Here is a 13,639-nt window from a genome sequence, read left to right as displayed (position 1 = left end):
AGGGAGGGGAGAGAAGGAGACGTAGAGACAGAGAGTAAACCTTCAAAATGATTCTTCTTATTATTTTTTTAGGAAATAAGCACGATGGAAGGCTTCCATCCACACTGCTCTTTGCTCCTCCCCGGACACACCGTCACACACAAACGCATCAAGTAAAGGCTGAATGTTTTGATGGCGATTTTGAAATGAGGACAATTTTGACACAGATCTCTCTGTTATGCAACCATTATATAATTACATATCTATCCCTTTGCGACTAGTGTTTTAAGTGTAGCCTATGTTCATTTCTGTCATTGCCATGCCATGTCTGTCTCGACTTACAAATTCCTCAGCTCACACATGAAGACTGCAAATCTAAATGAAGAGCCATGCATTTGAAGGATGCTCCATAATCATCCTGTTAATATGCAGATTTCAAAAAACTCCTGTGCCAAACAAACACTGAAACAAATAATTTGTCAGTAATCTTAATTATCAAGTAATCACTTCTCATCTATTAAGCAAACATTTGCTGGTTCCAGCTAAACAAATGCAATGTTTTGCTTATTTTCTCAGTTTTGTATTCTTAAATAGCTTGAATAGCTTGGTCATACAAAACTGGTAATTTGACAATGTTATGGGCTCTGGAAACCTGTGCACAGAGTTGCATCAGCATTTTGTGTTATTCTAACAATTAAATGTTAGCTATGTTATTATGTAATCATAATGTCTATAAAAGGGTGTCAGTGGTTTTAGCTGTTAGGTTGTTATCTTGTGTGTAAATTTGTAAATTGCTGGCTACCGGACTAATGTCAAAGACTTTATTTCATGTCAGAGTGATTTTGTGTCAGCTAGGCTTATGCAGACTGCCGACTGGATCGTATATAACACAGATTGAAGGTATGACCGGCAATTGCTTTTTGCAAGATGATTTACTTACTAAGAACTAAGATGAAGAACTAAAAATAATCTTTATAAAACAGTTAGCTCAAATCAAGCAATCTGATTGGTTCATAGGCGTGATATAATACGTCCTTTGCACGAATCTGAGAAAGAAAAACATTACCTTGCCGTCAGACAGGCCCTTCCGTTATCTATGCTGTCTTAAAAGCCACCAGACTCCTTTGACAAAATGAGTCATTCTACCTCACAGAACATGGGAGATGCTGATCTACAGCTGCCTTGGTTGGTTAGTTTATTTGTGTTATTGTGTGACTTTGGTAAATGCTAGCTACTACTGTAGGCTACAGTTTGTACATCTAATTGTCAATCCGGAACTTTTTTTTATTTATCTACGATCAGTGTTTATTGGACAGACCTTTAATAAGATACTTATAAATACTGTATGAAGTCAATATTTTTTGCAAATCTATGGTAATAAATTGTATTTCTGTGTCCTTATCACAAAGTCACATATTCCCTGTCCACAATCAGAGCAATGGTTGGAAACTAGGCATTTATTAGATGTTTTATAGTGTCTCTCTCGCCACAAAAGTTGAGATGATGATGGTTCCCCTGCAGCGAAACACAAATACTATAGTAATGTGAAAAAAATGGTCAGGCCAACCAGGACCACCAGGCAGGGTTTTATAGATGTGACTAGCAGAGAAACGACTCTTGTGATTCAGACAACAATGGTGGCTTGCATCGAGAAAGCAGGCGTCAACGTCGATGCTGCTATTTCCTCCGTGTTGTCCAATCTAGCAAATATTTATTTTTTAAAAGAACACCAGAGAACGGCTCTGAAGGCTTTTGTTGGTGGAAACAATGTCGGCTGTTCTGTTTGACTTTTCCCTGCGTTGCTCTCATCAGCGTCACAAGTTGGTTTCGATGTGAGTCGTTGAAGTAGCACGTCAATAAAGATGAGGACAAGTGGTTTTTCCAATCATATGCAAGGATTTTTGATAAAGTCCAGCCTCCCGAAAGCGCTTCCCAGTTGAGCGATCCCAGATTGATGAAGGAAGCAAGGCAGAACAAAATTCATCTGGCGAGAGTCAGGTTAGTAGTTTCTGACTGGACTGCAAAAGTCGATTGCCAAAGTAATTTGTCAAAAAATTAATATATAGCAGTAGTTAATTCTTAGGTATTTTATGAAATGGAGCAATTGGGAATTGGAACATATGCAACATGTTGTTTTACCATATGTAGGATGCTAAAATCTATAATATCTGCCTTTTGCATGTGAACACCAAACTGAGTGCTGACCGACCAGCGCTGGCGTTCATAATGATATTCAACCTGTCACTGGCTCAGGCTGTCTGTCTCCCATTATTCCTTTGTCCAAGAAAACAACACCAGCCTGCCTAAATGACTACCGCACTCACCTCTCTAGTGATGAAATGCTTTTATCAGTTGGTCAAGGTATACATCTGCTCCTCATTAACCAGTACAGTGGACCCACTACAGTTGGCCTACCATCCCAACCGATCTACAGAAGACACCAATATCACACACCCTCACTACTCCACCCTGTCTTACCTGGAAAAGGGTTTCGCTGACTATAGTTCAGCGTTTCACACCATAGTTCCCTCCTGGCTCATCACAAAGCTCAAGCACCTGGGGTTAAACACCTCACTGCACATGTGGATCTTTGACTTCCTGACCCAAGGTAGAGAGGATGGGTGAACACACCTCTCCCACTCTCACCCTAAACACGGGAGCACCCCAGGGCTGGGTTTTCTGCCTCCCGATGTTCTACCTGTACACATATGAGTGTGTAGCCACTTTCGACCCAGCACCATTGTGAGGGCCTGATCATAGAAAACAATGAAAGGGCCTATCTGAAAGAAGTAGAGGACTTGACCTGCTGGTGTCATACTCCAACATACTCATGAACATCATCAAGACAAAGAAGATGATAGTAGATGATAGGGAAGAAGTAGGGAATGATCTATGCCCACCTTAATAATCCTCGTTGGAGAGGATGGACATCTTCAAGAACCTCTGTGTCCACGTTACAGAGGGCCTGACCCGGGCGCTGTATACTGACTCAGTGGTGAGAAAGGCAAGTTTCAGGAATTTTGATTGATTGAAAGTGATATCTGGCTATTAAGACGTGACGTAATGCCCTTTCAAAATATGATTTCCGGGTCCAAGCCTCGTATTTCTACGTCTTCCCCATTGTTTGAACAGATCTGAGTTTTAAGAAAAACAACGTAATTGTCATTTTACCTCGATAAAAAAGGTGTCTAACTGACGAAAGAGGTGATCGTAATTGTTCACAAGTTCGGAAATTGAAATCGTATTTTGAAAGGGTGTTACGTCAGGCTTAACAGCCAGATAGACAACTCCAACATAAGTGTTATGTGCAACTAGTATTACTGAATTTTAGTAATTTTTTTTTAAGTTTCTCTTAAAGCACACTTCTGTAAACAGTTACGGCCTTTCACTATTCAGCCGGTGAGTTAGCTTAGATTTACACTTGCTCTTGACCAGTCGTAACAATGATAAGGTCATTCATTCGTGACAGTAGTTGATTCAATGTAGTCAGGATTTTGACACTGAATATAATTCTGTGTTTACTACATACAATAGCTTAATTGGCATTATAATGGGCATATTTGTGTGTAGTTCCTTCTCTTGCCCTCTCAGGCCCCGTTTCTCTCTGCTACATGGCTGTATTAAGGGTGAAGCAGAGTTGAGCGAGGGAATAAACAGAGTAAATGCACCATGACCCCACTGGGCTGTTTTACAGTGGACTGCTGTCGGGTGATGGATGGGTTATGACACCTGGGGAGGTTGGGCCCATAGCCCTCTGGACCTCAGCGACACACTGAGCTGTGGCCTTCTGCATCAGCTTCACTGTCTGTGACTAAAGACAACTGGAGCACATCGTGACATTTCCATCTGGAATGAAGCCTATACTGTTAGAACAGTGTCAAACGCTGAGTAACCCGTGGATCCAGCCGCATAATACCAAACGTTCATTTTCTATTCTCCGCATTCATGAGCATTCTCTGCTGCCGCCTACACAGAGGTCGTCCTCCTACCTGAACACTGTGGGCTTCACATTATCAACACCCTTCAATGGCAGGGCTCTCTCTCTCTCTCTCTCTCTCTCTCTCTCTCTCTCTTTTGCCCACTCTCTCTCTCTCTCTCTGTCTCTCCCTTTCTCCCTCTTCCTCCCCTCTCCTCTCCCTCCCTTCCTCCTTTCATCTCTATTCTCTCCATGATGATACCCCTGCCATGTTGTCATGGCAACAATCGGGCCCTGATTGCTTGGTTGCTAGGCAACTGACATCACCTATAAGAGGAACATGAAGATACAAAAAGGCAGAGACAAACAAATCACACAAAATATGTGTGCTTGTAAATTACTGTGAGGAGTGCGGGCGCGTTGTCATGAGCTCATATTGTGTTTTTAATTCAAATGTTGACAGTTTTTTTTTAAATCAGCTCCAAAGCCACACATGCAGGCGGCAAGGTGTATTATTAGAGTTAGGAAGTGTATAATTCAAATATGACTGCTACTCTGGGCACTCTACTGCTCTTTGCCAAACAAGAGGTTAAAAACCTCTGAATCCGTGACTTTAATTTTCAGACGACAACATTATGAAGGTGACAAGGGACTGCTCATGAATAACTGATACATGGTCCAGCAATTTCCTATTAATTATAAGAAAAAATGTAAGGCCTCCACCTCGGTGAATGCAGACCAAGTGTGTGCTCTAAGGCTCAGGCTGACGTTACATACGAGCATCCAGCTGCTCGCATGGACACAAGCAGTTCAAATTTGACTGTATCCCTGAGACAGATTGTCAAAGACTCCTGTGCTGTAGTTTAACAACGGGCCACAAGGTGTCATCGTGTGCTTTATTGAAAAATATGATCGAGGCACTGGAAGAAAACCTGATCCCATTTGCAAGGCTAATGCCAGAGCTATTCATATCGATGATATCAGCACTACAATCCTTGTCATTCTTGTTTTCGTCATTTTCCATCTACCTTCCTCTTTTCTGTGCTCCCGCACATCCCAGGCCCACCCCACACATACACAAGCACCACACATTGACAAACACTCTCTTAATTACATAACACATGCTAGTAAGTTGGCTGTCTTAACTAAAATGCCTATAGTATGGACATGTAGTTTTATTATAGAGGCCCTGATGAAACAATGACCCTCCTTGACCTTTGCTTCTCTACCTAATGAGGCCCACGGGACCTCTTCTATTGAATCTAGCCACATCTTTATATACATCATCATCTCTATCAATGTATTTATTTCTCAGTCTTATATAGTTACCATTAGTATTATTTTTTACGCTGCATACTACAGTGTTTGAGCACCACAGTCCTCCTGCTGGTCCACCAGGTTCATGTTTCGCCGTTAGCCTTCTCAGTCAATGTGAGACGACAAAGTCTCTGACTCAAACAGCCCATGATGGATCTAATCTGTCACCTGTCATATGGACAATTTCAGGACAGACAGCGATGCTGACAGCCAAAACACTGAAATTAAGGAGCAGAGCCTGTAAGCAGGGTCTGCTGGTGGACAGCAAGTGGACTGGTCTTTTTATGTATGTATAAAGAAAGATTTGAGGATTTCTTTTTATTGGTGTTTTTACTTAAGAGACTATTGTTCTTTACAATGTCCATATCACATTAGATTCTATTATTGTTTAATCAACGAAATGATGATTAATCAGTGGCACCAAAGATAAGGGTGTTAAAGCCTTGAAAAATCATTTTTATTTCACACTAAAAAGCAATAAAGACACAGACTGAGCCTGTGGCCTCGAAACATTGTGGCATAATGAATTAGCCATTAATAGTATCTAAACATTCAAGGTGAGATTTAAAAGAAAATGATGAAGCATTGCTCATCCACTCACTGGATGAGACTGGCGAGGCTAGGGAAGTAAAAAACAGCACAGATTGTGTTGTGTGCATTTGACAAAGAGAAGCTCCTAAGGTGAAACAATGTGTTTGATTTGATGTTTCGAGTCAAGACAGCGTTGATAAAAGATGCTAGTTATCTAGTGTTCGATTTCTGCAACAACACCATTCACAGTTGCCGCTGCTTGAATTTAGCACCTGCTGTAAGAATTGTCTTCATACAGCCAGCCTCTACACCCTGTTAAATTAAACCTGACAAGTTTTCTAAGACATACACTTGCACCCTTTTCTAGCTTGAGCAATGCTGCAGTTAAATTTCGCCGTGCAGAAGCCACTTGCACTGGAGCAGGATGCTCTGCTGTTTGAGTGCGAGTTCTGTCTGTCGATGTAGGTGTGTGGCTTTCTTTCGGGAAAGCGGTTGAATGTGTGGGTGAGTGGTGCAATATGTACTTAAAGGACGGAACAAAACCGTAGCTGACCACAGAAATGTGCATTATTCCTTCATGAGCGCAAGAGAAAGCTGTCATTTAAGCAGTGGTGATGATAAAGAAACCAAGAAGGAGAAAAACAACATGTTCATCTTCACCACCCCCTTGATTCTGCTGTCTTTCTCGGACAACGGAGAACCTCTGCGCTGTGCAGTCGTGGCATCAGACTTGCACCAGGGCATGCCCCGCTTCGCTCATTGTGCCCTGGGAGCAACTTGGCAGGATCAGTGTCTCTGTGACTGCATACAAAGGCCTCAGCTCGTGCCCTTGAGCGAAGATCATATGAGCTCTCCACTGGATCACTAATCCTAACCCACAGCACACTGTACTGTCACACAATCATACAGACACACACCACACTGTACAGTGAATGGGCACTTGTGAGGATGAGCAGAATTGTGGACGAGCCGAATGAATGCTAAGGAGACGCTGTTTGATTTGTGAGCGGAGGGTTTAGCTTAACTCCATTTTGGAGACTCTTAGGACTAGAGCAAGACGCACAGCCATAAGCTTCTCATCCCTGTATGCATGCACACACACACACACACACACACACACACACACACACACACATACACACACACACACATACATACACGATATAAATATTCATATATATTGAACCATAAGAACAGCTGGCAGCAAAATAATTACAAATGTGAGTGCTGAAACCCATTCAGGGAAGAAGATGTCCATGTTAGAGCATGAAGCGATGCATGATGCCAATAATATGCACACGAAGCTGCTGACTTTGACTACATCCTGTCAAATGTATAATTTATTTGAAGGAGCACTAACTAGGGAAGCCTCGAAAGTGCTGAAGAGGAGAGCAGGAGGTATGCTAGAGAGAGCAGGAAAGGAGAGTAAGCAGAAGGGGGAAAAGGAGGTAAAATGAGATAAAGGAAAGAGGAGGCTGGAAGAGAGGATGACTGAGTAAGAGATTACAGAGGTGAAGGAGGCAGAGAGGACAAAAAATTGTGAAATTGGAAATGTGAGAGCAGAGAAGTGGAACGAGGGTGACAACAGGGAGAGGAGTGATAATCAAAGGAGTGTAAGACAGGCAAAGCAGGAGGAAGGCAGTAAGAGTTAGCAGTGTCCTCCTTTCCACACAGGAGATACATAATTGATTTTTTATTGCAATCATTTTCTATCAGACATTGTGATAGCTTTAAGAGAAGTTGCTTAAATCCTGTTTTCTGTGTACACCGTCTTTGTTCTTGCCTCTCAAACATCAAACCGTCCTTCTCTGACTCAGTGCCACGCTGGGAGGGAGAGTTCAAGGTATTGTCAAGCAACCAAATATAAATCCTGTGACGTCTCATCAAGCTGATACGCCCTAATATTCCAGTTCTTAGTGTTATGTAATGACACTGTAATGACATATGTTGCTATTTATTATTTTTTTTCCAGATATGTGCATGTAAGAAGGAGCAAAAAATTACATAACTCAATCAACACTCAGGAGACTTGAAATGTGAATGTATTACCTGGTACCAGGTACGATATGGCCTGATGGATATCTGTATAAAGGTAATTTCATTTCTCGCTAACAATATATTTCATGATAAAGCATGTTTTCCAGTCATTCAATGAATAAATAGTGTATATGAAAGAGCTATCTGGTAACGCCTATTTTTGTATATGTCTGTGTGAATTAAATACTTGACCAATTAAAAACTACATGAGTATTTTCTCATTTTATTAAGAACCTCAGTGCAAAATGAACATAACGTCCAAGGATCAGAATGCCAAGTGTTGTCCAAATTACTTAAATATTGCTGTAACGCAGTGCCGCTGTTTGTCCAATGATGCAATAAAAATTATATTGAAAAATATATATGATAGACAGGGTTTAGGTCTTAGGTCTTTTTTACAATACACATCTTCTTATTAACCAGCCCTATCTGGTATGAAAAACTTGGAGTGTTTGTGTCTGTTAGAAATTGGATGAAATTATTAAATGATCAAGACAGGTTGCTTTAGAATAGCTTCTGATCTACATCAGCCTTGACCTGACACAAGCTCAGTATTTCTTGGACTGTTTTCTGAGTTAGTTTCACCTAAACGCTGATTGTCAAAGGGTTAATGTCATTTTACAACATACAGACAAATTATTATGACCCACATATCATCTCTGTAGGAGATAAAAGGCAATCTTACTTACTTTACTTTACTAAAATAAATACTTGTCTAATTGTATGGACTTTGAGGACAAAAAAATCCTATTCAAATTATACCAGATGGCTCTCATTCCCAGTGTGCAAAAACACTGACACTTTGTCATGCCCCTCACTATTTAATTCTGATGCACAAGGTGGCCTTTAGCATCTGTTTTAGAGGCACCAGGCTTTCAACTGTAAACCCATCCGCTGCTACAAAATCAGTCTAGAGAGAAGGTCGGGGTGGTGGATAGGTAAAACAAACACAGGACTTTCACCCAGGAGACAAATGCAGTATTTCCCCTACCATTGACTTGGAGGGGCAGGCATAGCTATTGGAGGGATGGGCCGCCCCTCTCACCTGCCAAACCAAACATCGATATTCTTGGTAGTTGTCGTCTTGTGCAAGTGAGACGGCGGACCCATTCATATGATTCCCTCAAAGCAATTTCAGTCAAAAACAACTGGACTGGTTGTTTGTCTAGGAAGACGTTTCACCTCTCATCCAAGAGGCTTCATCAGTTCATGTACGCATCTGACCAGGCTGGGACTGGTCCAACTAACTGGTGTGAGATCCAGGTATTTAACCTCTCACAAGGCCGATGATGTCACTGAAACCCTTTGTGCTCCAAGTGCCCACGCCCGTCGTTAGAGTGACAGTCGGTGGTGGGCAGTTGGTTTCGACGTCGTTAGTGCTCTATTGAGTCTGAACGACAGTCGTTGGGGTCACCCGGGCCATGTGTGAACAGTTGTCCTTTGAGGTTAGATTGTTGAATCTCCTGGGAAGGGATGAAAGGGCGGCATTGTAAATTGGAGATAAGTGGTGTCTCAGACCCCCTCCTCTGTTTAGCGATGGTTTCTCCACTTTTACATAGATGGCTTCTTTTACTCCTCTTTCAAACCATCTGTCCTCTCTGTCCAAGATTTGGACATTGCTGTCATCAAAGGAGTGGGCTTTCTCCTTGAGGTGTAAGTGGACAGCCGAGTCCAGGCCTGAGGAGTTAGCTCTCCTGTGTTGGGCCATGCGTTTATGCAGTGGTTGTTTTGTTTCTCCAATGTAAAGATCTTTGCATTCCTCGTTGCATTGGACAGCATAAACCAGGTTGCTTTTGTGGTGGTGTGGTGTTCTGTCCTTCGGATGTACTAGTCTCTGTCTGAGTGTGTTACCGGGTTTGAAATACACAGGGATGCAGTGTTTGTTGAAAATCAATTTACAATGCCGCCCTTTCATCCCTTCCCAGGAGATTCAACAATCTAACCTCAAAGGACAACTGTTCACACATGGCCCGGGTGACCCCAACGACTGTCGTTCAGACTCAATAGAGCACTAACGACGTCGAAACCAACTGCCCACCACCGACTGTCACTCTAACGACGGGCGTGGGCACTTGGAGCACAAAGGGTTTCAGTGACATCATCGGCCTTGTGAGAGGTTAAATACCTGGATCTCACACCAGTTAGTTGGACCAGTCCCAGCCTGGTCAGATGCGTACATGAACTGATGAAGCCTCTTGGATGAGAGGTGAAACGTCTTCCTAGACAAACAACCAGTCCAGTTGTTTTTGACTGAAATTGCTTTGAGGATAACGATGACCTGGACGAATGAGAACATTCACAGGCCCATTCATATGATTAGCTGTCACTGTTTGTCACTGTTTGTTGGGAAGGCAGCCTGCAGTAATATAATGTTATTATCAAAGAAAATGTCTCTTTTCGCTCTCTCTCTCTCTCTAATAAATAAAATATATTTAAATGTACTGAAAAAAAGTCCCACGCCACATAGCTCTCACCCCAGTACGGGATTTTGTTTATTCATCATCGACCCCAAAGTTTTGCTTCAATTAAAAGCGTTAAACCAAACGATCCCTGGGATTAAAACAGTGATCGATCTTAAATTCGATAGTAGGAGGTTCCACTTAGACAGGCATTCTAGTGCACTTTGCTTAGTTGGAGGTCCGAAACCTTGCAGTTCCCATGGCACTGGAAAACAGCATTCCACTTTCACCGCATGTGTCGGGGGAGGAGGTTAGGCAGGGGGAAGAGGTTGGGACTTTGGAGGGAAGCGCTGTGAGACATGCAAGAAAGGTAAGAATAGCTTTAAGTTCTCTTTATTTTCCGTCACATAATTGCACTAATGCTGCCTCTGTTGCTATGAAAGGAGGTCAATTTATTGCTATCTCATTTTAGATTCTAGGTTTAGGTGAATTCCCCAACAAAAACCACAGGGGCTCACTGGGGTTGCCATTAAAATCTAGGAAGAAGCTTGTAATGTATCGTCCGAGCTAATATTCTTCCGACTTAAAGCAGCATTGAGCACAGTGGTGCTTTAACTTGGTGTGCTGTACCCAATGTTATCCGATATTTGTCACTCACTAGCTTACTGCGGCTTCTCCCACACAGCAAAACTTTGTTGCACAGGCCTTCACGGGGAAGCAGCATTGTTCGTAACCTGCTCTCCAGTATGTGGGTGTCGGGGGAGAGCTCACCCAGGGAGCTGCTCACACATCATCTGCCACATGATGGCAAGCCACACTCCTCACCTGCATTGCAGCCAGCCTCCATTAAAGTTTAATAACAAATTCAAAGGAACACACCAATTTTTTTGGCAAATCTGAGTTAAATTTGCACACTGGTAAGACAAGTGGCTGTCCAATTCTCTTGTGGGTATCCAGTTTATATAATGTTGGTGATGTAGCCACATGTAGCCACATGTAGCCGCTGCAGTATCATTCAAAGATCACATTGGTGGATCTACTTTGCTATAGGGCTGCACAATAAATTGTGGTTGTTTTTTTCATTATCACAATATCAACCTGCATAATATACACATTTTGAAAGACTCTGACACCTTGCGACCTTGGCTATTTTTTGAGTTAGCTGAAAGAGAGTATCAGTCGAAAACTGAACTTTAAAATGTATCTATCATGTATCTTTTTTTATTGGTGCCTTTTGTGTTCAGTTTAATGTTAAGTTTGTTTGATAAAATAATGTTGAAAATCATTTCAGTTTTCCTTATATCAAACAAGCAATGTGTTGTATTTTAGGGGTATAACTAAAACAAACAGAAAGGCAGAACTGAGTTGACTCTAATATCTGTTTTATTTATTGCAAGTAATATTGTTAAGCACGATATTCCGCGTTATCGCATATTTTACATATGTCCTGCAGCCCCACTTTTGTGCACTAACTTTCCCTTTTAATCCAATGACCATCTGGCTCACAATTGCTAAGTTTCTTTCTTTGCCAGCTTTACAGTAATTTTTTTCACACTTTGGAGACGCAGGTTTCTGGAACCAGTTTGGTGAAATATCCACTGGTCTTTCACTTATAGTGCTTTTTTCCCCCTCGCTACAGTAACTCAGTGAGTCACACTCAAAGCGAATAAGATGCATTAGGGACGGATGTTCCAGGCTTACAGAGAGATACCTCGACATTTTAATTTGTGTTTCTTTTTTTTCTCACACAGCATTTGTCACACTGCATCTTGTTAGGTAACAAAAATAGGCTTGTAGCACCAACAGCCGCTCATCAGCTTGGGAGTTAGCTCGTTTAGCGGAAGATGTGAAATGAAGTTTTTGCTTTTATTTTTTATATCTTATCAACAGATATTGTATAAAATTTTCTTTAACATAAAACGTAAAATTCTGTCTCCCTGCTCATCTGACTGCACCTTCCTATTTATGTTTAACTGACCAATAATCTCTGTTGCCAAGGAAACTGCGAGGTTGATAAGCAAATGAATGTAATGTGCCACAGTTAAGCACACATTCATGTAATACATCTGAACTCGATACTGTTGTACATACACTTAGTCCAAGTGAAATTTCAAATGATCCCCACGTCACACAGCTGTAAGAGTGTCTGTGTGTGTGTGTGTGTTTGAGTGTGTATTTCCCCACTTTTTGTCATCACTTCCTGCCAGAAACTGCATTCAGGTGCAGCTGCTACAGATTATTGTTCACCTGTTTTTGAATCTGTATGTCCACCAGGGTTTTTGAAGGTCTGAAGCAGATTGTAGCTGTCTGAATAAACAGGGTCTGACCCCAGAGTGTGTCTTGAGTCTGACTTCATTAAAGCGCCTTCATTTTTCATTTTATTCACCAATTCCATGACCAGAACTGCCTCCATGGAACGACATGCTGAGTGCTGACGTTGAGCGCATGTGTATGATATAACACATCGCTCGTATCCTGTGTGTAAAGAGGCAGATGTGTGCAGATGCACAGCGGGTAGCTCTAACATGTGCCTACGGTCGAGGTTAAGATAAAGCGGCCGGAAATATGAGCAGATTAGCATGCAGGATGCCCTCCCATGGACTCTCCCTGATATATTCTGCAGCTCCAGCATGACACAAAGCCCTGCACAAGCAACCCAAGCACCGGTTCTCTCCTGCTTTTACTACATCCACGCAGGTCAGCCTGTTTATACACTCAAAAAGCATGACAAAGAGTAGGAGATGCAGGGAGAGTGGGAGAGAGGGTCATCTAGAGAGGGAAAATCCCTCTATACCCCTTCTATACAACACTTAGGTACCCTAGCATACCTTTTTCTGACATATAAATATATATATATATATATATATATATATATATATTTATAAATAATAGACAGAAATATTTTTATGTCTTACAGAAGAAGAATATTTTTTCAGAATTCGAAGATGACAGAAAGATAAGTGCCTTCTTCTCTGTGTTCACATACAGTTGTCACCTTTCACTCTTTCTCTCTCTTGCTCTCTCTCTCTCACACACACACACACACACACACACACACACACACACACACACACACACACACACACACACACACACACACACACACACACACACACACACACACACAGAGCTAAAGTAAGGAACAGCAGATAGGCTTACCTTTGTAGTCACAATGCAGAGGCAGTCCATGGTACTTAGAACAAAATATTGGGGTGTATCTCAACCCCCCCAACCCCCCACGACAGAGGGCTGAGACCCCACACCCCTCTCCCCAGCCTGCCCCACTCCTGCACTCTCACTCTCGTCCTGCCTTTCCCCCCTTTTCTCTCCTTCCGTGAATCTGTTCTTTGACTAACTGAACCAGCGAGGGAAAGAGAGGATGGAGGGAGGGGGAAATGTGAAAAGGGAGGGGGAGGGCCACAGGGAAATAGAGAGAGTGAGCAAAGAAAGAGAGAGGATA

At 42.1% G+C, this 13,639-nt stretch overlaps 1 protein-coding gene across 1 annotated transcript in view; it reads right to left on the bottom strand.

The window, feature by feature from the left end:
• The window catches only part of dlg4a (discs, large homolog 4a), a gene marked incomplete at its 5' end in the record, with an annotated part of 71,578 nt that extends 58,210 nt beyond the window's left edge, over positions 1-13,368 (bottom strand). Inside the window, one exon of the mRNA XM_083926690.1 lies at positions 13,339-13,368. Within this exon, the coding sequence (XP_083782816.1) occupies positions 13,339-13,368 (30 nt within the window). The remainder of the gene's footprint in view (positions 1-13,338) is intronic.
• Positions 13,369-13,639: the final 271 nt, after the last annotated feature.

Source organism: Echiichthys vipera (genome assembly GCF_963691815.1).
Source record: "Echiichthys vipera genome assembly, chromosome: 14".
NCBI classification, from domain to species: Eukaryota; Metazoa; Chordata; class Actinopteri; order Perciformes; family Trachinidae; genus Echiichthys; species Echiichthys vipera.
Note: the sequence above shows the minus strand (reverse complement) of the source record. Positions and strands in the feature narration are given on the sequence as shown.